Source organism: Leptonychotes weddellii, chromosome 13, assembly GCF_054177405.1.
Source record: "Leptonychotes weddellii isolate Sample4059 chromosome 13, ASM5417740v2, whole genome shotgun sequence".
NCBI lineage: Eukaryota > Metazoa > Chordata > Mammalia > Carnivora > Phocidae > Leptonychotes > Leptonychotes weddellii.
In genome coordinates this window covers 32,871,012-32,898,131 of record NC_138381.1, presented here as the reverse complement: position 1 = coordinate 32,898,131, position 27,120 = coordinate 32,871,012, and the positions used below count along the sequence as shown (strand labels likewise).

Sequence of the window (27,120 nt, the reverse complement as noted above, 5' to 3'; positions counted from 1 at the left end):
TTCTGCATGGAGCACTGGGTGTTATGCACAAAGAATGAATCATGGAATACTACATCAAAAACTAATGATGTAATGTATGGTGATTAACATAACATAATAAAAAAAAAGGAGTATAAATAAGTGCTGCTTCTCTCTTGGTTTCAAGATTTTTCATCTTTGGTTTTCAGAAGTTTGGTTATGACATGTCTTGACATGGATTTCTTTGGGTTTATCTTGTTTGGGGCTTGCTCAACTTCTTGACTCTTGCTGAATTTGGAAAATTTTCAGGCATTAGTTCTTAATGTTTTTCCAGCTCTACCCTCTTTCTGCTCTCCTTCTAGGACTCCAGTGACACAAATGCTGTATCTTTTATTATAGTCCCGCACATCCCTAGGCTCTGTTCATTTTCTTTTTCAGCCTATTTTCTCTCTTTTGTTCTGATTGGATAATGTGTATTGTTCTCTCTTCAACTTCACCAATTCTTTGCTATGTCCTCTCCATTCTGTTGTTGAGCCAATCCAATAAGTTTTTATCCTATTGTGTTTTTCAGCTCTAAAATTCCCATTTGATCATTCTTTATATTTTCTATTTCTTTGCTGAGATTGTTTTCATTTAATTCAAGCATGTCTGTATTTGTTTTTTGAAGCATTTCATGATGACTGCTTTAAAATCCTTGTCAGGTAATTCCAACATCTTTGTCATTTCAGTATTGGTATCTGTTGATTGTCTTTTCTCATTCAAGTTGAGATTATCCTGGCTCTTGGTATGGCAAGTGATTTTTAATCGCATTCTAGGCATTTTGGGTGTTATGATATAGTCTTATTTAAGTCATCCCTTTTAGCACATCTTTTCTGACATCACACCAGCGGGGGAAGAAGAGGCTTCCCCTCTTTAATTTTAGGTGGGGATGAAAGCTCAGCTCATCCCTAGACCTCTACTGATATCATCCTGGCTGAGAAGGGCAGGAGCTTCCCAAATGGCCTCCACTGTTAATACTGGTAATGTTGTGAAAGTCTTGGCTTTCCACTCAGCTTCTTCTCACCCCACCCCACCAGGGAGGGACGCCTCATTAAAGCTAGATGGGAGTTGAAATCCAGGCTCCCTATGAGGCCTCTACTAATAATCATGAGGCTGAACAAGGTAGAGGAGGGAGCTATTACTGTCAGATAGGGATTAAAATCCTGGCTTCCCACCCAGTCTTCTCTGATAACACCCCAGCAGAGAAGGGGTTTTGGGGTAGAAGAACACCTAGAGGTCCAGGCTTCTTGCTTAGCCTGGAGGTAAGGGTGAGGCTGCAATGTTTTTTGTGCAACTTGGCTAAAGTAAGGCAGTTCTTGCCTAAAAGTTTTCCATTTTGCTAGGCATCTTCCCCCCCCCCCTTTTTTTTAAGCTAGTGGAATAGGCTTTTCTTAGATATTTTGAGTATGTCTGTGTCTATTGGCATTTCTGGGTTGTTGACTTCTCCAACACTCAGTCTAAGGTATTTGAAGCAAAAACAAAAGTAGGCAACACACCACTGTGTTGTTCTCCAGGTTCTGAGGCCCCTAGCCTCTACCATCTTCTCTCCATCTTTCATTATTCTTATGTTTGTTTTATATATGATGTCCAGGGTTTTAACTGTACTCAATGAGAGGAATAGGGAAAATTATGTTTATTTCATCTTACATGGAACCAGGAATCCCACAGTACTAATCATACTTTTTTCTTAATTTTTTTTTTTTTTTTTTGCCAGGGCACCTGGGTGGCTTAGTCTGTTACACATCCATCTGACTCTTGATTTCAGCTCAGGTCTTGATCTCAGGGTTATGAATTTGAGTCCTGCATTGGGCTCCATGCTGGACATGGAGCCTACTTAAAAAAAAAAAAATTTTTTTTTTTTTTGCTATTGACATTGACTCAATTTTCTAAACACATCCTGTGTTTGGCTTTAACTGTTCTGTTCCTTAACTGTAACTGTTCTTTAACTATTCTGTTCATTGCTTTTGAATTTTATGATAGATCTAATTCTCTATTGTTAAGCATATATAGATTAAAAAAGAAAAAAACTAGGTCTCAGGGATTGTTCTTTTAAATGTGGCCTCTTGGATTAATTTATTTAGTAGTCAATAGTGTTAAAATTGTTAAGTCAAAACCTACTCATGATTTTAATGACACTGTAAAACTTTCTCCTTGAATGTTTTGAGCTATTTTTCTGTAACATTTCTTGAGTGGAGGGTCAAGCAAATAATCTGGTTCTTTACCAGTTTTTTTTTTTTTTTTTTTTTAAAGATTTTATTTATTTATTTGAGAGAGAGAATGAGAGAGAGCACATGAGAGAGGGGAGGGTCAGAGGGAGAAGCAGACCCCCTGCTGAGCAGGGAGCCCGATGCGGGACTCGATCCCGGGACTCCAGGATCATGACCTGAGCCGAAGGCAGTCGCTTAACCAACTGAGCCACCCAGGCGCCCTCTTTACCAGTTTTTAAAATATCATTCTGCTAAACAGTTCACATAAGCTCAATTATATTAGGAGCCAGTGAAGTGAAGTTGTTCATAAAATGCTTTATTACCTTCAGTCTTTGCAGCATTTGCTGAGTTTAGGTAATAAACCTGCACATAGAAGTTACTTAATTTTTCTCTGAGCAATAATTTACATTCGTGAGCAGTAGACTCCATCATTTTCAAAGAGGCAAGAAATGAGATATTCCTACTACTTTTTCTGGTTTAACCTTAAAATGTTAGGTGTGATTCCATTCTATAAGAAATCTCCTTTTTCACTCTAGTTATGAATACTGTTTTATGAACATCGTTTGATTTTTACTTAGAGTTATTATATTAGGTCATATTTTCGTACTTCATGAAAAAGTCCGTGCAACTCTGGCAAGAGTGCTGTCCCCCATAGCTAATGGTCTGGCAACGTTAGACTGAATTCAGAAATCATACTGCAAACATAAGCTTAGCAGGGTGCTTGGGCAAGGTAGATAGGCTGGACATTTGAAAGTAGAAGAGAAAAATGTTGCTTACCTTTCCAATGGACTCTTCCCCCAGTATAAATTCTCAAACCCTATAGGTAATGTTTGCTAATTGTTATTACTTCAGCAGCCAGTCACAATAGAAATGTTATAGTGCTCTGAAAATCCAGAATATTGCTTCCTTTTAATGAAGAAAACGAGTTATTTCACATCTCCTATTTTATTTCTTATATGCTTCTTTCCAAAACAAAAGCAATTGACCAAAAGAGAGAAAAAAGCCCATCATATTCTAAAGATGGATGAAAGGGAAGAAGCAAAGGAGTCGGATAGTGTGTTATATATGCTTCGGTATAAAGGAGGAGGACAGGCCTTCTCCCACTGATACCAAGGAAGAGGGAGGGTACTTAGAAAGGCACGCATACTCAGAGTGTGGTCCCCAGAACAGCCATCAGGATCATTCAGAGAAAGATTGTTAGAAATGTAGAATCTTGGGCCCTACCTCAGATCTACTGAATCAGAATCTGCTTTCTAACAAGATTCACAGGTGATTCCTGTGTACATTACTGTCTAGGAAACACTGAGCTAGTGTTCTGAGACTTTACTCCAAATCCTAGCTCACTGACAGAGTAACCTTAGGTAAATTGTTAACCATTCTGTGCAGCAAATTTATTTGTAAAATGAGACTAATAATAGTGCTTAATGGTTTTTTCCTTTTGATGAGAATTAAGTACAATGTCTTTAAAACACTTGGAAGTGCCCTGCCCCCAAGTAAAGTCATCCACAGATGCTCTAATTCAGGTACCTATTCCTGGTAATAAGCATTTAATTTTGTATCTGACTCTTATAAGAGAACTCTAATGAGGAATCTGAAGAAGCAAGAGATGACAAACACAAAAATTATAAGAGCTGGAAGATGAACTGTATGAGGAAAATATAATACCACTGGATTACTTAGTTTGAAAAAGAAGAACAAGGGATCTCTTAAACTCAGTATATGTTTCCACTTGGAAAGGAATGGTCTTACATAGTAGCATAAATAGTTCAGGTAGACAAAGGAATATGAAGAAAGGGAAGTATTATGTGTATTGATATTGATAGTTCATGGAGGGTTTTAATTTAATGACAAGAATGAAACTCTCCTGCTTGAAGATAGGAAGTAGAATGAGATGAGTTCTTTCTGAGGAGCTTTTAGCCTGTTCTTCATGGCTAGCCAGCTTGGTATGTTTAGCTCTCCTTCACAAAGCATTATACACACAACTTCACATATTGGCCTTTCAGAGTCTAGAAAACTTGGTGTGCAGACAGTTTTCAGTGGTCTATATTGTCAGGAATATCCCCTTTCTGAAACTGGAAATTTTCTTTTTTTTTTTTTTTAATATTTATTTATTTGAGAGAGAGAGTGAGTGAGACAGAGAACACAAGCCAGGGGGAGAGGCAGAGGGAGAAGCAAAATCCCCGCTGAGCAGGGAGCTCGACGTGGGGCTCGATCCCAGGGTCCTGGGATCATGACCTGAGCCGAAGGCAGACGGTTAACTGACTGAGACATCCAGGTGCCCCAAAACTGGAAAATTTCAAGTGTTCATCATTGTTACCACAGTTCACCTTATAACGTTCGGAGGAGGGGTGAGATAAGAGCCTTCTTTTTCTACAATTTTAGACTAGTTCCTGTAACTCAAAAAAGTCTGAACCATTTAAAGCAGCCTTCCAAATGGAGGAAATACTTCTCCTTTGGGTCTAGCTGAAACATGGAACTTTTAAACAAAAGATAAATTTTTAAGCAAGTTAGAAGCAAGAGAAATGCATGGCTTTCAATAGAACTGTTTTTGCAGCCTTGTCTTTAACATCTACCATGAATGCTTGTGTATGTATGTTATTAGAGTGTTATGTGAAAAGGAAACTCTAAAGAAATCAAAATTCTGGTCAATCTGGCATATTAATTGCCTGCTTTTTAGGATATCTGCATATGAACTTTTAATTGTAAGTGTCCTTCCCTTTAAACCTCCAGTCTCATTGTGTGGTTGGTTTCCTGAAACCTCAGGGTCTGCTTAGGTGAGCAAAGACAAACTCTCAAGTATCTCAGTTCTGAGTCTGTTTCAGCCCATCCTGTTTTGCAACTCTGCAGAAAGGTAGAAACTATGATGCTTAGAAAACTAAAAAGCTAGTTAATTACTCTAATTAAATATCTTTCTGTGCCTCCTGTTTTTGTTGCTGTTTCTAGAAGAAACTGGGTGAGGCATTTCTCTTCTTTTGTAAATGTCCAGAATACTGAGTTTTCTCCTGTTTGAGTTGGAGATTTGTTCCTCTCCCCAACAGATTACTATCATCAGGATATTGAAAAACACTGTGGCCTGCACTGAATTTGCCATAAATTTAATTAAAGGAAAATTTCAGACTTGTATCAGTGGATTGTACTCCAGCACAGAACACAACTTAATAAAAGGGTGTAAACATTTATGTGAAGTTCTTGTCTAGCTCTGCTAATCAATTCCTCTTGGTATCACTTTTTCTTTTACCAATAATCCATTTTTAATTGCATATATTGTCATTGAGTACCAAACTTATATAATTTGGACCTCTGTTTATCTCAGACACTGTATACTTTTTTTTTGAAATGGGGGAAGAGGAAATGATTGTGAGATGAGAAATATGACATGGTCAGAAGCCGTATTTGCTATAAGATGGGAAAATCTTATGAGATTAGGACAACTTAAAATTTTTAATGAATCAGTTTTTTTTTAGCCATCCTCTTGGCTAGTTTAAAGAATACATGGCCTATCTATGGTTTGTTTCAATTCCCAACCCAAAACAGCATGAAATTCAATAGACACCTGTTTACTTTGTTCATTTCACTAACATTTTGAAGTGCCTGCTGTGTATTAGAGAGATACCAAAATTAATACACTGTGACTTCCAGGAGCACACAGGCCACTTCAGGTGGTAGTAATATCAAATAATTTTAGCTGTATGCTGTTTACTATACTACAGGAATTTTGTAGGTATAAGGATAGGCAAAACATTCTAAGTAGAATACACAGTATATGCTATCTTTATATGTCATGTAGTGTGTAGGTGTTCAGAGTGAAGGGAGTACCTGCCGTAGTGAAAATCTTTGAGTTCTTTATATTCCCTGGGAGTCTTGTGACTAATGGATTGCATTAGAGTTGGACCCTCATGGTCACCTGTTTTTGTCTCAGGGTGACCCTGAGTAAAACATCTCTTTTTGTCCAGAAGCTTCTCTCTTTGATGTGAAAAATAGCATAACTGCTGTCTACCAAAACAGTGGGGGAGATAGTGAATAACTAAGTAATGTCAGACTTGTGTTCTGGCAAGGGTTAGCAGTAGCCTCCTCAGCTCTCTTTTTGTGTGTGTATGTACTTTTTTTTTTAAGCTTTTTATTTATTTTTTTTTTTTTAAATTAACATATAATGTACTATTTGTTTCAGGGGTATAGGTCTGTGATTCATCAGTCTTACACAATTCACAGCGCTCACCATAGCACATACCCTCCCCAGTGTCCATCACCCAGCCACCCCAACCCTCCCACCCCTTCCCACTCCAGCAGCCTTCAGTTTGTTTCCTGAGCTTAAGAGTCTCCTATGGTTTGTCTCCCTCTTTGGTTTCATCTTGTTTCGTTTTCAGCTCTCTGTCTTTAACAGGTATGGCCCCTGCTGCTCTGGACACAGTTGACTACATCTTTTTTATTGATTCCTTTTCCTTGGCCTGCCCTTTATATGTTATTGTTATATTGGCCCCCTTCTCTTCTCTCATTTGGAAAATTTCTTTCTCTAGGTGGCTTTCCCTTGTTCCTCAGTCACTTGTTTCCTTGGGGAGTGCTAGCATAGCACGATATAACGTTCTTGCCATTATTTCCATCATTCGTTATTATAAATATGTGTTTGATTACCTGCCTTTCTCCTGGATGATAAGCTCCCTGCAGGAGACAGTGTTACTGTTGTTTATCACTATATGTCTAGCATCTGGCACAGTCTCAAATATTAATGTACTCAGTAAATGTGTTTATTCAATAAATATTTATTGAGTACATATTATATAGGCTAAGGAATCTGGCAATAAACAAAACATGAATATTCCTGCTCTATGGAGCTTACTTGTTGAATGAAAAAATGAATGAACAGATGAATGAATGAAACCACACATTCCCTGGACAATGTCACATACTCATGTGTTCAGCCACCACATAAAAAGTGATTAACTCTCAAAATTCTCTCTTTCTACTGAGACCTCTTTTCTGAATTCCAGGCCCAGGGATCCAAGGGTCCTTCATTATCCATCTCGAGTGAATGCTCCCCAAGCATCTCCAAATCAGTGTGTCTAAAGCTTCTCCCCCTTCACCCAGACTTTTTCTTTATTGTGCATTCTCTGTCTTGGTAAAGGGAACTGTGCATCTAGTCATACGTCTTGTCAGCCAGTTCATAGCTGACAGTGTCTTAAATTTCCCTTTAAAACCCCAACCCCCCTAATTTCTGCCTCTGTTCAGTTCAGGTCCCTTGCATCTCTCACTTAGACTGTTGTAGCAAGTTTCTAACTGGTTGCTTTAATTCTGGTCTTAAGTTTTCCAGTCCACCCTTCATATGCCTACCAAAGATATCTTTATAAAATGCAAATTGGTTGTAAGGCATCAGTGAGTTATATAGAAATAAAATTCAGGAACTTAGTGTAACATTCCAGATCTGGCCCTTGTTTGCCTCTGCAGCCTCTTCACACATTCTCCCTACTTATGACCAGGTAACCATCCATACTGTGCTACTTGCAGTTCCCTTAGTGTGTATATCAGTTTCATTTTTTCATGCCTTTGCTCCTGATGATCTTTTAGTTGAGGGTCCGCCCCCACCCTACCTATCCAGTGCATCAATATACTCCTTTACCAAGATTCATTTCTGGGCTCACATCTGCTCTGCTGGAGTCTTTCTTTACTGCCCCCCTGCAATTGTTGTCAAACTGACCACATACCCCCACTTAAAAAAAAAAAAAAAATCTCTATTGTATCCTGTGTTTAAATGCCTCTCTTGGAACATGTTATCCTTATTTGTTTAAGTCTCTTTCTCTCAGCCCCTTGGTATCATTTTTTCCACCTTTATTGAGATGTATTTGACATATAACATTGCATAAGTTTAAGGTGTACAGCATGATGATTTCATATATGTATATATTGCAGAATGATTACCATAATAAGGTTAGTTTACACATCCATTATCTCCCTTATTTGTGTGTGTGTGTGTGTGTGTGTGTTGAGAACACCTAAGATCTATTCTTTTAGCAACTTTCAAGGATACAATACAGTACCTATTACCTATTGTTAACTATAGTTTCCATGCTATACATTAGATTCCCCAGAACTTATTCATCTTAAAACTAGAAGTTTGTATCCTTTGACCACTATCACTCATTTCCCCCAACTCCCAGCCATTAGCAACCACCAATCTACCTTCTGTTTTTATGAGTTCAGCTTTTTAGATTCCACATGTAAATAAGATCATATGGTATTTGTCTTTCTTAGTCTGACTTATTTAACTTAGCATAACGTCCTCAAGGTTTATCCATATTATTGCAAATAGGAAAACTTATTTCTCTTTTAAAGGTGAATAATATTCCTGTGTGTGTTTGTGTGTTTCACATTTTTAACTCCATCTGTTGACATTTAGGCTGCTTCCACGTCTTGGCTATTGTAAATAATGCTGCAGTGAACATAAGGATGTAGATATCTCTTTAAGATAGTGATTTCATTTCCTTCACATATATACCCAGAAATAAGATTGCTAAATCATATATAGTGCTTCTATTTTTAATTCTGGGGGGAACTTCCGTACTGTTTTTATAGTGGCTGTACCAATTTACATTCCCACCTACAGCGCACCAGGATTCCCTTTTCTCTACATTCTTGCCAGCACTTTTTATCTCTTGTGCCCTTGATCTCTTTTCAAAAGATCTATTGAACGTATGCTCTGTTCTGTGTGCTATGCTAAGTGCTTTTCATTTATTAGCTCATTTATATTCATAGTTGCCCTGTGAGGTGAGGTAGGTATTACCATCTCCAGATGAGGATGTCAGAGAAGTTACTTATCCAAAGTTACATTATTACTGAATGCCAGAATTAAGATTTCAGCCAAGAATGTTGGGTGACACCTAAGCCTGTGCTCTAGTCATTCTTACTGCCTTTGTTAAATGACTGGAAGAAAATTTGACAAGCTTTTTAAAAATGATCTTTTGCAACCCTGGATATGCCTATCTTTGGATTAAAGGATAGGTTTCTGTTGGTATATCATCAGATCATACTAACAGTTTGTCACCTGACTTAATGACCATGGATACATGGAGTTGTAGAGAGCTCTCATCAGTCTGACCTGATGCTTACGATTTTGCTTATCCCCACGGAACTTATGGTAGAAGTAGAAAGACAAGAGAAGACTGAATAATAGTAGAATGAATAAAACAAAAAAATACAACCAAAACAAGTTTTTCTGCAACTACTTATTATGACAATTTTCAAATATATAGGAAAGCTGACAGAAGAGTGCAGTGAACCGCCATATACGCTACCTTGATTTCATGGTTGTTGACATTGTGCTATATTTGCTTCATGCCCGCTCATATATTTGCTTTTATTTTTATTGCAAATTTACATAAATATATATCTATATAAACTTATGTAGATATGAATAAATTTATTGACTTATATAAAAATTTATTTGCTTATTTTTTTCTGAGCCGAGTGTCATCTGTCACCCTAAATACTTCACATTCATCTCCTAAGAATAAGAACATTTCTCTTTATAAACCACATTATGATACTTAACAAAATTAGCAATAATTCCATAATATCAACTGTTGAGTCAATATTCCAATTTCCCTAATTGTCCCAAGAATGTCTTTTATAGCTGTTTTTCCCCTGACCTAGGGTCCAGTCATGGTCCCATGGGTTGCATTTGGTTGGTCTTCAATCTCTAACCTCCAACCCCCATGACATGGACTTTTTGAAGACTTCAAAGAGCTTGAAGAGTACTTTGCAAAATCTCCCATATTCTGGATTTGTCTGATTGGTTCTTTGTGCTATAATTTAATTTGTTCCTTTGTTCTCATTTCTTTGAAATGGGAGTTAGGTTTACAGATTTGATTAAATTCAAATAAAACATTTAGCAAGAATATTTCATAGGCAATATTGCCTACTTTATACATTAGGAGGTACATAATCTTTATTTTTTTCACTATTAGTGATCTTAAATTAATTCACTTTGGGTAATGACTACCAGATTTCACCATTTAAGGGCACATTTTCTTCTTTGCTCTAAGTAACTAATCTTGACACCTTATATCTTATTTATTAATCTTTCACCTACTGGTTTTAATCCCCATTAATGATCCTTGTCTGAATGAGTTATTGCATTGGGGGTTATAAAATGGTGATTTTTAAAATTTGACCTTTCCTTCCAAGTAATTAGCTAGGATTCTTCTGTAAAGAAGGGCTTTACTTTTTTTCCCCTTTCATGCTTTTCTATCTTTTTGAAGTATCACCATGAACTGGTAAATATGTATCTATTAAATTTGCTGTTAGAGTCACTCCTTCCAATGCTCATATTGTCCCAAATTTGACTAATGAGAATCTCCTTCAGGGTTGCTTCTATTCCATTTGACAAGTCCCCATCTATTTCTCTTTACATACTTTTTTCCAATATAGCATAGCAACATGTTTCAAGCTTACTTTGTACTTTCCATACCCCAAAATGGGAATTAGCCATTTTTTCCAAGGAGTCGTGGTTCCAGAAAAGGAGAATTGTGCTTTTTATGTGTTTTTGTTTTTGTTTTTTAGTTTAATGATGCTCCCTTTTTTTCTTGCCATATAGATGTTCCTTCATTGAGTTCTGTATTAAATCAGGATTACTAAGTACCAGATCTCAGTATCCCAAATGTCCAGGGCAAGGGTGGGATAGGGTAAAAGAGTGGTCTTTGCTATGCCAGAGGAAATCTTCCAGCTTAAGGCGATCACTTCCTACTTTGGCAGCCTACTAGTAATACATCCTGTCTCTGGTCCTTCTCCCTCCACCTTTGATTTTTCTTTTTCTTTCTCCCTATGTCCCTATTCATTCTACTTTGACCTTTACTTGTATTTACCTATAGAATGCATTTTGGAATTAAGGCTTTAAGGTTTGCAAAATGATCATTTCCAGCAGCCATTTTGGCTAATTAATTTGATGTTTAGGTTTTGATATGATCTTGCTTAATCTTAATTTATAATTGTTTATCTTATGAAGATTTCTTTCTTTGATGAGGTTGTGACGACTGCTGTTTCTTTCAGTTCTTGAATGGTGGTTTTCCAGATTACCTGTATGTTATATTCTTTTTTTTTTTTTAAGATTTTATTTATTTATTTGTCAGAGAGAGAGAGTGCACAAGCTGTGGGAGCTGCAGGCGGAGGGAGAGGCAGAGGGAGAACCAGACTCCCCAGTGAGCAAGGAGCCTGATGCGGGACTCAATCCCAGGACTCTGGGATCATGACCTGAGCCGAAGGCAGATCCCTAACCAACTGAGCCACCCAGGTGTCCCTGTATGTTTGATTCTTGTCAGTCATGGTTTGGTGTACACCTTCCCTTAGATTGAATTTTCTACATCTGTTGCATTCTTTTCTGTCATTTGGCCAGGATTGAGTTAAATATGTCTTTTTTCTCACTGTACTCCCGCCCCCAAATCAGTGAAGAAAGGATTTCACCCACATTTTCTTTATATAAATCTTTCTCTCCAGAGGGGGGGTGAAGTCTCATTGTGTTAGGGAGGAGGGAAAATTACTGTATTGTTTGGACATATATTTTGGATTTTCCAGGAAAAGGGAGGCATTTCAAAATCTGGTGAATCAAGACAAATATAAAAAACTGATTAAGGATAGGACTGCCTGTTTTTATATTCTGCCGCATAGCATGTGTTTAAATGAATTTGCCTGTAATTTGTCTTCAAATGCTGACATTTAACTCTTAGGCTGTATAATTGTGCTGGCTTTTTCCAGAGTATAATTCTTATTCTGCATGAAGGTAACATGTTCATCTACTGTAAACATTACTGCCTATGGTAACAGCCAGACTAAAAAATTCTTTTTATGTACATGATAGCTGGCAGGAACTCCTGGGACCATCACACATCATTCTCGTCTTTTGAAGCTTACTGACAAAAAGCATGCAATGGAAAACCAGCCTAGTCTGACATAGATTGACTTTGAAATCATATTAGCTTATTTAGAACACTGTTCCTTCTATTGTTACTGTTTTTAAGACACTGAGTATTCAACAAGCTCTTCTAATTAATGTATTCTTTAAACTTAGTAACCTTTCCTTTTATTAGAACCACTCCTCTTCTATAAGCCATCTCTGGCTCCTTTTTTTGTTAAAGGTTAATAATGAGAATAATGAAGCAATTGGTTATTTATGCAGTCATGATTGGCAAAAGTTATTAGAACAGGAACCTGCCCAGAGGCGATGATTAGGTTATGAAAATGTTAAGGAATACTGAAACCAGTCACCATTTTTGACATTTACAAAATACTGCTCCCACCCTTAATCGTGATGACCTATTGTAAAAGTATTTATACAGAATAATCTCATTGGATAGTGATTTTTATACCAACAGCATACATAATTAAGTGCGAAGGGGGAGATTTGGAAATGATCTGAGAGAAAAATGGGCCTGGGGAGGAAATTACCACAATGAGAAGAAACAGAACTCTCTCTTGGATGGAACTGTCTCTCACACACCTGATCTACACAGTTAGGTGACCTTTCCAATTAGCATCTTCATCTTGAGCACTTTGCAAGTTTGAGGAGCTGTTCTTCACATTAGACTATGAAAAATGTAGAGAGGTATATGGGCAGAAAATTTCCTGATGATGGTTTTATTTATGAAACATTGACTTAATTGACATTATAGAAAAACAAGACAAAATCTAATTATAATCCCTTTATGTTTAATATGGTTAGAACTTTCTTTGTAAATTAGGCAGTAATTATTTTTACCACAACAGTATTATCACTTCTACTCTGCATTTTTTTGGTAGCAGTTTTACTGAGGTATAACACACAATAAAATTTACCCTTTTGAAGTGTGCAGTTAAGTCTATGGCCATACCACCCTGAATGCGCCCAATCTGGCCTGAAGTCTGCAAGTTAATGGTTTTGAGAGTATTCCCAAAGCTGTGCAAACATAACTGTCTAATTCCAGAACATGTTCATTACCTACCCCCCAGAACCAGTACCCATTAGCAGTTGTTCCCTATTCCCCCTCCCACACCCCTAGTGCTAGCAAACACTAATGTACTTTCTATCTATATGGATTTGCCTATTCTGGACATTTTTTTTCCTTCAGCTTTTCTCATGTAATATATACTTCAGAAAATTGGAGAAGAGGACAGAAAGTGAATGTGGATGAATAAAACTTACTTGTGATCCTGTATACTTAGAACTGGGTATTCTTTCCCCTAGTTCATTGGAATAGGTATTTAAAACAATAACAACAACAACAAAAAAAACCCCAACATCTTTATATAAATAAAATCATACAATATGTGGCCTTTTGTGTCTGTCTTCGTTAGCATAATGTATTCAAAGTTCATCCGTATTGTAGCATGTAGCAATACTTTGTTTCCTTTTATGGCTGAAGAGTATTCTGTTGTATAGATACATTGCATTTAGTTTATCCATTTATCACTTGGTAACATTTGAGTTGTTTTCACTTTTTCACTATTACGAAGAATACTACACTGAATATTCATGTATAGGTTTTTGTATGGACATATATTTTTTATTCTCTTGTGCTTATACCTACCTAAATGTGCAATTGCTGAGTCATATGTAACTCAATGCCTAACTTTTGAGGGCGCTGCTAAATTATTTTCCAAAGCAGCAGTGCCATGTTACATTCCCATTAGCTATATAGGAGGGTTGTAATTTTTCCACATCCTTGTCAAAGCTTTTTATTGTCAGTCTTTTTGATGATAGCCATCCTAGTAGATACAAAGTGGTATCTCATATTATGGTCTTGATTTGCATTTTCCTAATGTTTAATGATATTGGGCATATTTTCTTGTGCTGCTTGGACATATGTATATTTTCTTTTGGGAAATGTCTATTCAAGTTCATTGCCCATTTTTAATTAGATTAAATAGTTCCTTATTGTTGAATCGTACAAGGTCCTTAGATATTCTGAATACCAGTCCCTTATCATCTATATGATTTGCAAATATTTTCTCTCATTCCGGAGGTTGTTTTTCAATTTCTTAATAGGGTCCCTTGAAGCAAAAGTCGGTTTTTTTGTTTTATTTTTTAAATTTGGAAGTCCAATTTATGTGTTTATTCTTTGGCTTCTGTGCTTTCAGGTGACCATTGCCTAATCCCAGGTTACGAAGATTTACTTTTATAAGTTTCACAGTTTTAGCTCTTATATTTAGGTCACTGATCCATTTTCAGTTAGTTTTTGTATATGGTGTGAGATAGGAGTCTCTCATGAAGAATGAGAACTTCATTCTTTTGCATGTTTGTTTTTATTCATTCAAATGTAAAGATTTGAGAGAGAAATTTCTCTTCAAATGAGATGACCATTGCTATTCTCTTTGCAAATTACTGTTTACATGATTTTTGGGGGGAGGGGTGGATATATGTACTGTGTTCACCTACGTGCACTCTCACCAAATATGGTTGCACTTTTTTCTCTCTTTTGTTTATTGGAATCTAAAAAGCAGCACTGATAGATATAGTTTGAATCAGTTTATTCGTTTTTTTCCCTTAATTTACAATCTCACCTCTTCAGCTACAGTATAGAGAATGCCAAGAACTTCTAAGTCTCTATCAGAAATATCTATCAGAACAGCAAGAGAAGCTCACCATGTCTCTCTCAGAACTTGGTGCTGCTAGAGTGCAGGAACAACAGGTAAGCATCTTTATTCTTACCTTTTCTTGACTTTAATGGATCAGCAAGATGTCCGAAGAATCATTTGCCTTTACTTTGAGTCACAGAATATAACATTGTCTTAAAGCATGTAAGTATAGCATGTGATTGAGGTAGTGTCATTTACTTTTTTTTTTTTCATCTCCTATTCCTGGGGCGCAGAGGTCAGGAATGATTACTTGAAGCAGGCTCTGGGTCAGTGGGAAAGCTCCTAGTTGTAAGAAAGCACAGCAGGAATGGTAAAGAAAACTCACTGCTCGATGACACCATATTAATGTAAGATGTTAACAATAGGGGAAAGTAGTGTGAGCAATGTGGGAATTCTATGTACTATCTTTGCAGCTTTTCTGTAAATCTATTCTAAAATAAAAAGTTTATCTTAAAAAGTGAAAAAAAAAAAAACTCACTGCTCTGTTGCTTAATGAAGAAGATCAGGTGGGCTGTTTGTTGTTACTCATTGTCCTTGTGGAAAACATTAATGAGCCTTGCCTAACTCACATTTACATTTTTAGAATAATAAAAGTGATTTGGTGACTTATAAAATCTTTAATTGAAGAAAATTGGAGTATTTTGCATGACTTTATGTTTGTATGTATATATTAATCACATAAGTATGTATGAGAGTCTTTGTATATAACATTTATATACATATCATTAAATGGTATATATTGTATAATTAAATGAAGGCTCAGAACCCTGCCAGTTGTGATGTGAAACAAGCTCTAAAAACTTACTTCTTGCCCTCTAGCAAGTGATACTTCGTACTTTTTCATATCCAAATGAGTTTAAATATTCAAATGGATGAGAACAGTAAGTGTTATATACTAAAACATTGTAGAAAAAACTGTGCAGTAGGGTCCAAGCCATTCATATTAAATATTAAAGCCTGGCTATTGTGCTAATGTGTTATCTTCCCCTCTTGAATAATATCAGGTCCTGTGAATGATTTTTTGCAACCCTTCTAAAGAATATCATTGCTGTTCAGCCCAGAGACCACTATCTCAGATAGGTGAAGAGTTTGGACCAAGAAAACTTCAGTTTTGAACTTAAAGTTTAGACTCATGGAAAGGTTAAGATAATAATAATTTTGCTGGAATGCTGTGTAGCTCAGACTTATGTCCTTGTTTTGAAGTCACAACATTTATAAGAAATGGCCTCACCTGGCTGGCTCAGTCAGTAGAGCATGCAACTTTTGATCTTGGGGTGGTGAGTTCAGGCAAGCCTCATGTTGGGCATAGAAATTACTAAGAAAAATAAACTAAAAAAAATGGCCGAAGTATGAATGGTTTATTTGTATTCTAACTTGAAATAGTTTCTTTTCTGTTTTCTGAAAAACGTAGGCTATAAAATGACAGAGGATGGTGGCAGCTAATCTTGATGGTTTGGCTGGATTTCCCCTGCCACTTTGAAAGCAGGGCAGGCAGTTTGGAAGGTGGTCCTTGTCTCTTGTTCTCGGGTAGGTTAGAGAAAATTGTACCATAAAGATCAGGTTTCTGACCTTTGCTTTTGTATTTCCACTCCTTCTGTCTATATGACAAAGGTGTGTTGGGGCCACAAAAATGAAGGGCAACCCATTTGGCAAGGGTATTGGAGGGGAGGCAGAGGGTTTTTCGATTGCCAGTGTAGAGCCTTTGGACCTTAAATATATAGACTGAGAGTCAATAAATAGTCACTAGAGGGCTCTGGAGGCATCTAGGGGGCTCTAAAGACTTCTAGATAAGGAGGCCTCTCTCTTTTCTTTTTTTATCTACTTCTGAAATTGGGGGAAAAAAAACTTTCTCGGGTATTAATGTTTTGTTTAAGTTAGTGATTCTTGGCGGTTTCACTAGAGACCCCTCATAATTAACACTGACTCTCTAACCTTAACTTTGAGGAACAAAACTAAAAAAATCACTAGTAGTAGAATGAAGATGTTGGCCAAGTACATGGAGAGAGCACCCTCAAAGCAAAAAAAGAGATACTTTTGAATTTTCATTTTGACTTAGTCATGAGAAAATTTTAAAACCATGTTTTCAGGAAGTGCCTGGTAGTCAAGTCAGTATGTCTTATGTGCAATGAAAATGAAATTGAAGCTACTTATAGGCTCTGCCATTTGAGTTTAGAGAGGCAAAATAAGTTTCTTTTTGAACGCCAACTGGAGATTATCATCTTGCTTCCTATGATATCTGTTTTGTTCTTTGTGACAGGCTTCTTTTACCTGAACATTCCCTCTCATGGGAATTGGGTAAGTTTGGTCAACAAGTTTGTTTTATGTCAGGAAGGGCATCACTGTAATAACTCTGATCCTGAATGAAGATGTCAGGTAAACAGTAAATTTTATTTGTTCTCAAAATAAGGTTTTTTTTTTAATTTAATATCCAGATTTTATGATGGAGATGGCAGCAGTTCATTTTTCATGAGGCATTTATTTGACTTTAAGAGACTTTTTCTGTTTCTTCTTTGCATTGGTGGCAGCTAGCTCAAACTGCATGTTATAAATTTTGCTTATAGTTTAATTAAATCCGCAGTTCACCAGAAGAATGCCCTGTCATATGATTTTCTTCTTTGACTTCTGCCATTTCCTTGAAACTACTCCATTTACTCCATTTACTCCATTTTTTCCTTGTTTCTCCCTCATCCTCTTTCTTGCTATGCTATCAAAGGTGAATTTTCTCATTTATTCAGCCTGGATTCATTGTGGATTCTAGAAATGTTTTTCACATGTTCTATTTAGATTAAAATATTTCATTGATGTGTGTCTGCCACTTCATTTCCTGATCCTAAGAAATAGTTCTTACCCATAGTATAACTGTGGTCTTGGATGTGGGAGGATCTAGTAACCACAGTTTTGGCCAATGTACATTTTAGAGTATAGCTTTTCTTATCACAGTTGAGTGTTATTTCTTTTTTGTGAACCTGAACTTTAATGTCACCTCAAATTATGATGCTTATAACTTCTACTTTAGTCTTATTTGATAGGCTCTACCATTTTAGAAATGTTACAGTATTTCTGAAGTATTCTTTATATTAAGAGAAAGCCTAGGTAGGGGCGCCTGGGTGGCTCAGTTGGTTAAGCGACTGCCTTTGGCTCAGGTCATGATCCTGGAGTCCCGGGATCGAGTTCCGCATCGGGCTCCCTGCTCGGCAGGGAATCTGCTTCTCCCTCTGACCCTCCTCCCTCTCATGCTCTCTGTCTCTCATTCTCTCTGTCTCAAATAAATAAATAAAATCTTAAAAAAAAAAAAAAAAAAGCCTAGGTAGCATTTTGAGTAGCTTCTCCCACTGTCACTTAAAAATGTTGGTATGTAGGCCTACCTTATTGTTTTCCTTACCTCTTCTTTTTTTTGTCAAGATGATATAAAAAATAAAGGAGATTTGGAATCTTTTTGAGATTTCCCCTTTTCTATAAATTGGACAAAATCATTATTACTTTTCAGCCATGGGCAATAGATATTAATGAATCTCTGCTGTTCTGATCTGGTAAAAGACCTTTTATAGAAACCTTTCCATCTTGTTCATAATTACTTGTTCCATGTTTCTTAATTTGGGTCTGGGTCATGGATTGAACAGAATTTGAAATATACTAAAGATAAATCATTGCTGAGTATATGTTTAATATTTCTTGGTGGTTTCTACTACCATTGTCTCCATAGTTTTGTCAAAAGAGTTTTTGTTGTGGCACCTGTGTGGCTCAATCGTTAAGCGTCTGCCTTTGGCTCAGGTCATGATCCCAGGGTCCTGGGATCGAGCCCCACATCAGGCTCTCTGCTCCGCGGGAAGCCGGCTTCTCCCTCTCACACTCCCCATGCTTGCGTTCCCTCTCTCGCTGTGTCTCTCTCTGTCAAATAAATAAATAAAATCTTTAAAAAAAAGAAGAGTTTTTGTTGTGCTTAGGGCCAGAGTGCCTTGGGACTACTTCCTGTTCTGAGATTACTTTCATGTATTTTTTTGGTTGAATTTTTGTTGTTGTTGTTTAACTGCCATATGTAGTCATGTGGTAATTGAGTTCCTTACCATTTTAATTCTATCTAATTTTATGCATTTTAATATGTATTTAATGTGTAATATTTATTTTAATTTCATCTAGTACTAAGCTACCCTTGAGTTTAAGAAGCCCAGATTTTATTGGCAGTCCAGAAGGTTCACCATACTTCTGACAAACCAAATCAAAGAAAAAGTCATGCTCTTTGGATATCTGTAATAGAATGTCTGGCTCAAATGTACTAAGCTCCTCACAGAATAAAAGATCTATAGATATAACAAGAATACGATTAACAGCTGACTTCTCATCAGAAACAATGGAGGAACTAGACAGTAGGATGGCATACATAGTCAAAGAGCTGTAGGGGGAAAAAACAACAACCTAGCAATCAAGGAAAGCTATCCTTCAAAAGTGAAGATCACATAAAGACATTCCTAAATAAAAAAAGACTGAGAGAGTTGGTTGCTAGCTTACCTGCCTAACAATACAAATAGAAGTTTGTTCATATGAAAAGAAATGACTTAAGACAGTAATTCAAATTCACTGAGAAATAGAGCACTGGTAAAAGTAATTATGCATCCCTCTTTTCTTAAATAACTTAAAAGATACCTGAATAAAACAATAATTTTAAAACTATATTGTTGAGCTTATAAGATATAAAGATGGCATGTGTATTTGCACAAAGGGAGGAGAATGGAAGAGAGCTATATTGGAGAAAGTTTTCTGTTACTGGGATAAAACTCTTTATTCATAAACAATGTGATCTTGTATGTAGAAAATCTTTTTTTTTTTTTAAGATTGTATTTATTTATTAGAGAGAGTGAGAGAGAGCATGAGAGGGGAGGGGGTCAGAGGGAGGAGCAGACTACCTGCTGAGCAGGGAGCCTGACGTGGGACTCGATCCCAGGACTCCAGGATCATGACCTGAGCTGAAGGCAGTCACTTAACCACTTGAGCCACCCAGGCGCCCTGTATGTAGAAAATCTTAAGGAATCAAAAAAAACCTGATAGAGCTAATAAATGAGTTCAGCAAGGTTGCAGGATACAAGATCAATAGGCAAAAATCAATTTTATTTCTGTTTACTACCAGTGAACAACTTAAAAATGGATATATTTAATAAAAGCAGTGTAAGACTTACACACTAAAAACAAGCAAAATATTGCTGAGGGAAATTAAAGATCTAAATAAATGGAAATTATTCCATGTTTATGGATTGCAAGACTCAAAGTGGCAGTTCTTTCCAAGTTAATCTGTAGATTCATTGCAATTTCTATCAGATTTCCAGCATATTTTGATAATTTGGTTTTTGCAGAAATTGATAAGATGAAAAAATTTATATGGAAATCCAAAGGAATAAGAATAGCTGAAAACAATTTTGAGAAATAAGAGCAAATTTGAAAATTATTCTTTCCAAATGCAAAATTTACTCTAAAGCTGCAGTATAATAAAATTTTAACCTGACTCACATGACTTTTTCCCCTTGGCAAAATCATACAACCACAAGGAATGTATTCTGTCAACAACATGAATGAGTTTGGAAGCAGGTTCTTCCTTAGATATTCCAGATTAGAGCCCAGCCCAGCTGACATCTTTTAGTCTTATGAGAAACCAAGCAGAGAACCTAACCAAGCCTGCCTGGACTTCTGACCTACAGAATTATGAGCTAATGAATTTGTGTTATTTTAAACCACTGCATTTGTGGCAATTAGTTATGCAGAAATAGAAAATAAGACATACAGTATTCAGGACAGTATAGTACTGCCAGTATAGTATATGCCATATATATCATGGACATATAGATCAATGAACAGAACTATGAACTCAGAAATACACTCTAGCAATTATGGTAAATTGATTTTCAACAAAAATGCTAATGCAATTCATTGGGAAAAAATCTTTTCAACAGGCATTGATAGGACTATTGGACACTTAGAGAAAAGATAAATTTAGACCCTTCATACCAGCCACAATTTTTTTTTTTTTTTTTTTACCACCCACAAAGTTTAACTTCAACATAAGGACACCTTTTTTGGAAACCTAACTTCAGATACTGGTTTTTTTCAGCACCAGTTTTTGTTTTCTTTAAGTGCAGTGCCCTTTATGCATGTTACAGTAACCATGTGAACTTGAACACTGATCACATATATCATTTAGTCTTATGTAGTTAATAGTAACCAGAAGTATTGCCTTTAAATAAGGATAAAAGTATTATTCTATGGTACATAGAGTACCATAGAAGGTACCAGAGAAGGTAATGCTTTATCAAAATGCAGAAGAATTTGCTGAAATATAAGTAAGGAGAACTCCAATAAAGAACATGAGAAGTCTGAATACTTGGTCACATTTACTAACTCTGACTCACTGCATGTTACTGGTCTTTTAAAGAGTAAGTTATATTACTATAAGAAATTACAACTCAAAGCATAGGGTAAAGGCAAACGTGTATAGACAGAAAAAAGATCAATGATTGCCTGGGGTCAGTGGAAGGGAAGAAATAAATAGGTAGAGCATTTCTCGAAGCCCATGGAACCCTATAACACAAAGCCACAAAGAGTAAACCCTAATGTAAATTTTATGAACTTCAGGTAATAATAAGGCATCAATATTGATTTAATCAGTTATAACAAATAAACTACAGTAATAGAAGATGTTAAAAATCAGGGAAACATGGGGTGAAGAGAGGAAGTATATCTTATCTATTTAAAAATTTTTTAATCTATTTTTAAATTTAAAACTGCTCTTAAAAAAGTCTATTAATGTAAAAAAAATACAGTGAAAAGAAAGTACAGGATATAAGTTACTGTAAAGTTGTTACCAAAATTTGTTTTATATTCTTAATGAACTATGTTTTCCTGGCTGTTGGCTGGAATGTCATAAATTACTTAACTGGAGAGCAAGCATAGCCATCTAGTATCTGTATTTTAAGCTAAATTTAATTTTTCATATTTAATACATGTCATTTAATTCATGCAACAAGACTGTGAGCTATCCTTTCTTTGAAGGTAGTATATTAGTTATGTCTTCTTTGTAACAAATATCCACTAAATTTAGTGGCTTAAAATACATATTTATTTTCCCACACTTTCTGTGGGTCAGAAATTCAGTCAAGTCTTAGCTGGTTCCTGTGCTTCAGCGTCTCTTGCGGGCTGCAATGAAGGTGTTAACAGAGGCTGTATTCTTATGTAAAGGCTTGACTAAGGATGGGTAGAATCTGCTTCCATGTTCATCACATTGTGGTTGGCAGAAATCAGTTTCTTATGGGTTTTTGGATTGTGGGCCTCCTAGCTGGCTAATGGCTGGAGGCCACCCTCACTTCCTTGCTGTGTAGGCCTCTCCAGGGTGGTTCCTTGTCTTATCAAAACATACAAGCCAAGAAGGTAATAGAGTCTACTAGCAAGACAGAAGTTGTTGTTTTATGTAACCTAATTGAAGGAGTGAACTTTCATCACTTTTGCTATATTAGAGGCAAGTCATAGGTCCTAGTACACACAAAGGGAGATGATCACACACAAGGGCAGGATTACCAGGGGATAGGCATCACTGGGTTCATCTGAGAAGCTGCTTGCCATAGGTGAGAAGTTAAGCAAATTGTATACCACAGCGGTATTTAAGTATCTGGAAATTTATGAAATTCTTGGGGCATATTTCTCTAGGTAAGATTCTAGTTTGTTTTGTGAAAATTTATATCTTTATTTTCATTTGTCTAAATTCTTCATTTTTCTGGTATTTAAATATATGAATTTTGTGTTAGAGAAGTCATGGTGGCTGTCCAGTCTGCAGAATGGATTATTTTACTAGTTTTTAAATATTTTAATTTTCAGTATGTTTTTCCCATTATCTTATTTATTATGGCCTTTTTATTATTTATTCAGACAACTATACAATTTAACATAGACCATTTCCTACCAATTTGAGAGAAGAGATCAGTCTCTATACACTCCATTGAAAGTCATGCATACCTAATTCAGATCTTCAAATCAGGCTAAATTGAATAATAAATAATTATTTGGTGACATACTGTAAGTCTCATAATCACTGAAAACCAAATCAACATGAAAGACATATATTTTCTATTGTCTTAATATTAATTTTTCAAATCAAATTACTTGATAATTGGTACTGAGTGCACAGTCTTTCACATACTTGGGTATTCCACAAATATTTTTCAAACCAGAAGGTCTATTTTTCAATGCAACCTAGACACTAATACTTGGCTATTGACTTAAAGAAATAGGCTTTCTACTCGTAGGTTACAGATTCAAAATTAAATCTGGAAAATATTTAAACTGATAGTATTAATAACATTGAACTTTGTATGTTCTCTATATTAGATATGATTGGGATACATGGTCAAAATATGTTGAACAACTTAGGTTTATGGTCACTCTCTTTGGAGTCAATGTTATTTGCCTTTGTATCTGATTATTTTGACATTTTTTCTCAGCCCTACATCTCAGAAGGCTATTTTGTTTGTTTATTTCAAGTGGCTCAAAGACTGTACCAGCTGTCATAGGTCATCATGTAATAGGAAAGAGAATCTAATACTAAACAGATTGTCTCACTATTACAGGATTCCACTTACATGAGGTTTCTAAAGTAGTCAAACTCTTATAAACAGAAAGTAGAATGGTGGATGTGCTGGGGGGGCAGGGCAAGGGTAGTTAGTTTTCAATGGATATAGAGTTTTACTTTTGCAAGATGAAAACATTCTAGAGTTCTATTATACAACAATGTATATGACTAAAACTAGTGTATTGTATCTTTAGAAGTGGTTAAGATGGTTAAATTTTGTTTGTGGTTTTGACCACAATTAAATAGATTGAGGAGCACCTGGGTGGCTCAGTCAGTTAAGCGACTGCCTTCGGCTCAGGTCATGCAGGGTCCTGGGATCTAGCCCCACATCGGGCTTCCTGCTCAGTGGGCAGGGAGTCTGCTTCTCCACGTCCCCCTGCTCATGCTCTCTCACTCACTCACTCTCTCTCTCTTTCTATTAAATAAATAAAATCTTAAAAATAAAATAAAGTAATAAATAAATAAATAGATTGTGTCAGTCCAGGAATGAATGAATTTTTACTCATGGAACAGAAAGTCTTGACCTGGAACCAGTTCTATTGACTGCAGTATATAAGCAGCCGCAGTAATCATCCTTGATTTTACAGAGTTAGCAACAGCATGCTCAGATAAGAAGTCTAAGTGCAGAAGAGAGAATTGGGCCACTTTTTATTACAGCCTACTGTCCATCTGCACTCTTTCAGAGCTAGGCTTTTTATCAAAGGACCGAGGTACCAGCTGGAAGAAATCCTAAACACCCTTTTCCCCCATTTTGGATGGGAATACTGACATTCTTATATCAAGTATCACTGACGAAGATATTTGACAGCACCTTCCAGATAAACAGATAATATCTCAGAAAATATAATAACTGACTGTCTTATTTATGGAGTCAAACCTTCTCATAACTTCTCTTCCTTCAAGTGCCTGTTAACTAAGTTAAACTTCAGACACTCTTGTTGCCTGATTTTTATAGTCTTTTTTATTCAGTGAACATTAAATTATTTCTTCCCTTGTTAACTTTTTATTTGAACCCTTGCTAGCCTGTCTGCTGCTTCTTTCAAATTAATGTGATTTTGAGCTATAGTATAGTATTTGATTGGTTAATCCTGTCATTATAGTAATAACACTCATTATCTGATTGAAATTTTAAAGTTCATGTCAACGTGTAAAGATTAATTTTCTCATATGGGAGAAAGATAAGTGGAATGGATAGGATAAATGGAATTATTTACTTGGCAAATGTATATTGAGCACCTACTGTGTGCTCACTGTTTTGAGTGTTCTGGATACAGATCCTGCCTTCATGGACCATATAATCTCAAAAGACAATTTAACAAGGAAAAAGAAATTAAATTTCAGAAAGTAACAAGGCTATGTAATAGAGAGTGACTAGGTAGGGCATACATGGATGAGCCCTTTGAGAATATTGCAATATAGAAAGAAAAATAGAGGTACAAGATAGCTGTTAAAGGAAGAAGAAAACTCAGTAAGAGGAAAGGCACATAAATAGGTAATGAGACCTGTTTATGAGACCAGTTTGGTGTCTCCAAATAAGTAACTGCGGGAGATTAGAAAATGTGTCAACTGCCCATCACAAAAGCTGGAGCAATAGAGAAGGGTTTGTGCAGAAGCCAGAGGTGACTGAGAAGAGCTGCTAAGATTCACCCAGTTCATTAGCCTCCTTTATGAAGCCATACCTATGTGGCTTTCAGCTCATCTTGACAATTGCTGTAGCTATTACCTTCCTTTTTATTAGTGTCATTTTTCTCTGGTCCATTGCTAAAACTTTTCTGTCACTCCTCAGTATTTACTCTTGTTTCTATCTTTTTCCCCTTTGTTCTTTGGCTTCTCCTTATTTCCCTCCAAGTCTGTAGATGATTTTCAGGTTCTGATCTGTCTCTCTCTGGCTTTTCTTTCCACCCTACCATCAGTCCTCCTACTCATTCAGAGAAGCTTACGTTGTTTGTAATCACTTGCAGATGGAAGACTTCTTAAATAAAGGTCTTCACCTGTGACTATATGCCATAATTACTTCATTATCTGTCTCATTACTTCCACTGCCACTACTCAGTGCCATGCAATCTTGGGGCGGCAGTCCCTGCCATCTTTTATTTTCTTGATTTCTCTTTGGTTAAGAGTCATTTGCCATGTTCACTTTTGTAATCATAGAATTTAAGGATTACTTTGGTGCAATTCAGAGCTATAAGTAAACAGCCAGTGTACATGCTGCTATTACCTGCTACATAGAGGTGACCTCATAATCTTTATCATAGTCTTAATAGCCCTCATTAGTGAATCTGAGTTAGAACAAAACCTATTTTGATTCCTAGTTTAAGGAGGGTTACAGAAGGGAGGAGGGTGGGGGGATGGGGTAACTGGGTGATGGGTATTAAGAGGGACATGTGTTGTGATGAGCACTGGGTGTTATACACAGCTAATGGGTTGCTGAACACTACATCAAAAACTAATGATGTATTATATATTGGCTAACTGAACATAATAAAAAAAAATTCACAAGAAAAAAAAATACTTTCCAGTACTTCCACTTCCAGACAGAATAGAATAATTGCAACTAAATATATGCACTAAAACAAATAGAAAACTGGACAGAATATATATATATACAAACGTTTTCAAAATATTGGACATTAGACACTGAAGAGTGTGATCCCTGAAAGAGGGGAAACAATCTAGATGATTCATACAATTGCTGAAGAATGCTCCTAGAGGGAGATTCCAACTGGCAAGGCAGAGAGGGAGAACCCACACAGAGACTGGTGGTTTCCAGACTGTGAGACAATGGAGCTGGGAGCTTGAGGAGGCCAAGATAGTGTGAGATTGCAGGGCAGAACACCAGTAAAGGGAGAGCTGCGGTGAGAGATTTCTCTAGAGATCCTCAGAGGGCCTCTCTCAAGTTTTAAAATAAGCGATGATGAATGCATAAGTATGAAAAAAGCCTAATGAGTCTGGAGAAAGAACCACCAAAAGAGGAAAAATCCTTAGAACTTACATAAGGCTGTGAATAGATACTGTTTCTACCAGCCAGACTGGGATCAGGTACAGTACTCAGAAGGGTATTTTTTTAGTAGAGGGACAGAAGCAACCCCAGACTAAAGGATGCTGTGGCTCTCCCTAAAAAAGCTGAAAAACAATACTTGGTAGGATATATTTCCAAGTAAGTTAACTGCACCCAAAATAAAGCACAAGTATATTTATAGCCAAAAATAAATATAAAAATATCCAGCAACCAAAAAGGTAAAATTCACAGTGCTTGACATCCGGTCAAAAATTACTAGCCCTGAAAAAAAGTTACTAGCCCCATAAAGGAGGAAAATAGACCCCAAATGAGACAAAATCCATCAAAACCAACCCCAAAATGACATAGATTATAGAATTAATAGACAAAAACACTAAAGTTATTGTAACTGTATTGCATTACATATTTTCAAGAAGTTAGAGGAAAGTTGAGCCTGTTAACTAGAAACAATATATATTTTTAAAGTCTCAAATAAGACTTCTAAATACTAACTGCAATGAAAAATACACTGGAAGGAATTAACACCAATTTTAACATTACAGAGGAAAAGATTAGTAAAATGAAGACATAGCAATGGGAACTACTGAAAATTAAACAGAGACCAAAAAAGGACTGAAGGAAAGGAACAGAGCCTAAGAGCTGTAGAACAGAGCTGTAGAAAAACTGCAGGTAGCCTCATATACGTGTAATTGGAGTTC

The 27,120-nt window shown here is 36.3% G+C and overlaps 1 protein-coding gene across 4 annotated transcripts in view; it reads left to right on the top strand.

The window, feature by feature from the left end:
- The window catches only part of KIAA1328 (KIAA1328 ortholog), a 326,771-nt gene that overhangs the window by 98,101 nt on the left and 201,550 nt on the right, over positions 1 to 27,120 (top strand). For all 4 annotated transcript variants that reach the window (XM_006733328.3, XM_031028159.2, XM_081801332.1 and 1 more), the window contains one exon: positions 14,724 to 14,851. In XM_006733328.3, the coding sequence (XP_006733391.2) occupies positions 14,724 to 14,851 (128 nt within the window). The remainder of the gene's footprint in view (positions 1 to 14,723; positions 14,852 to 27,120) is intronic.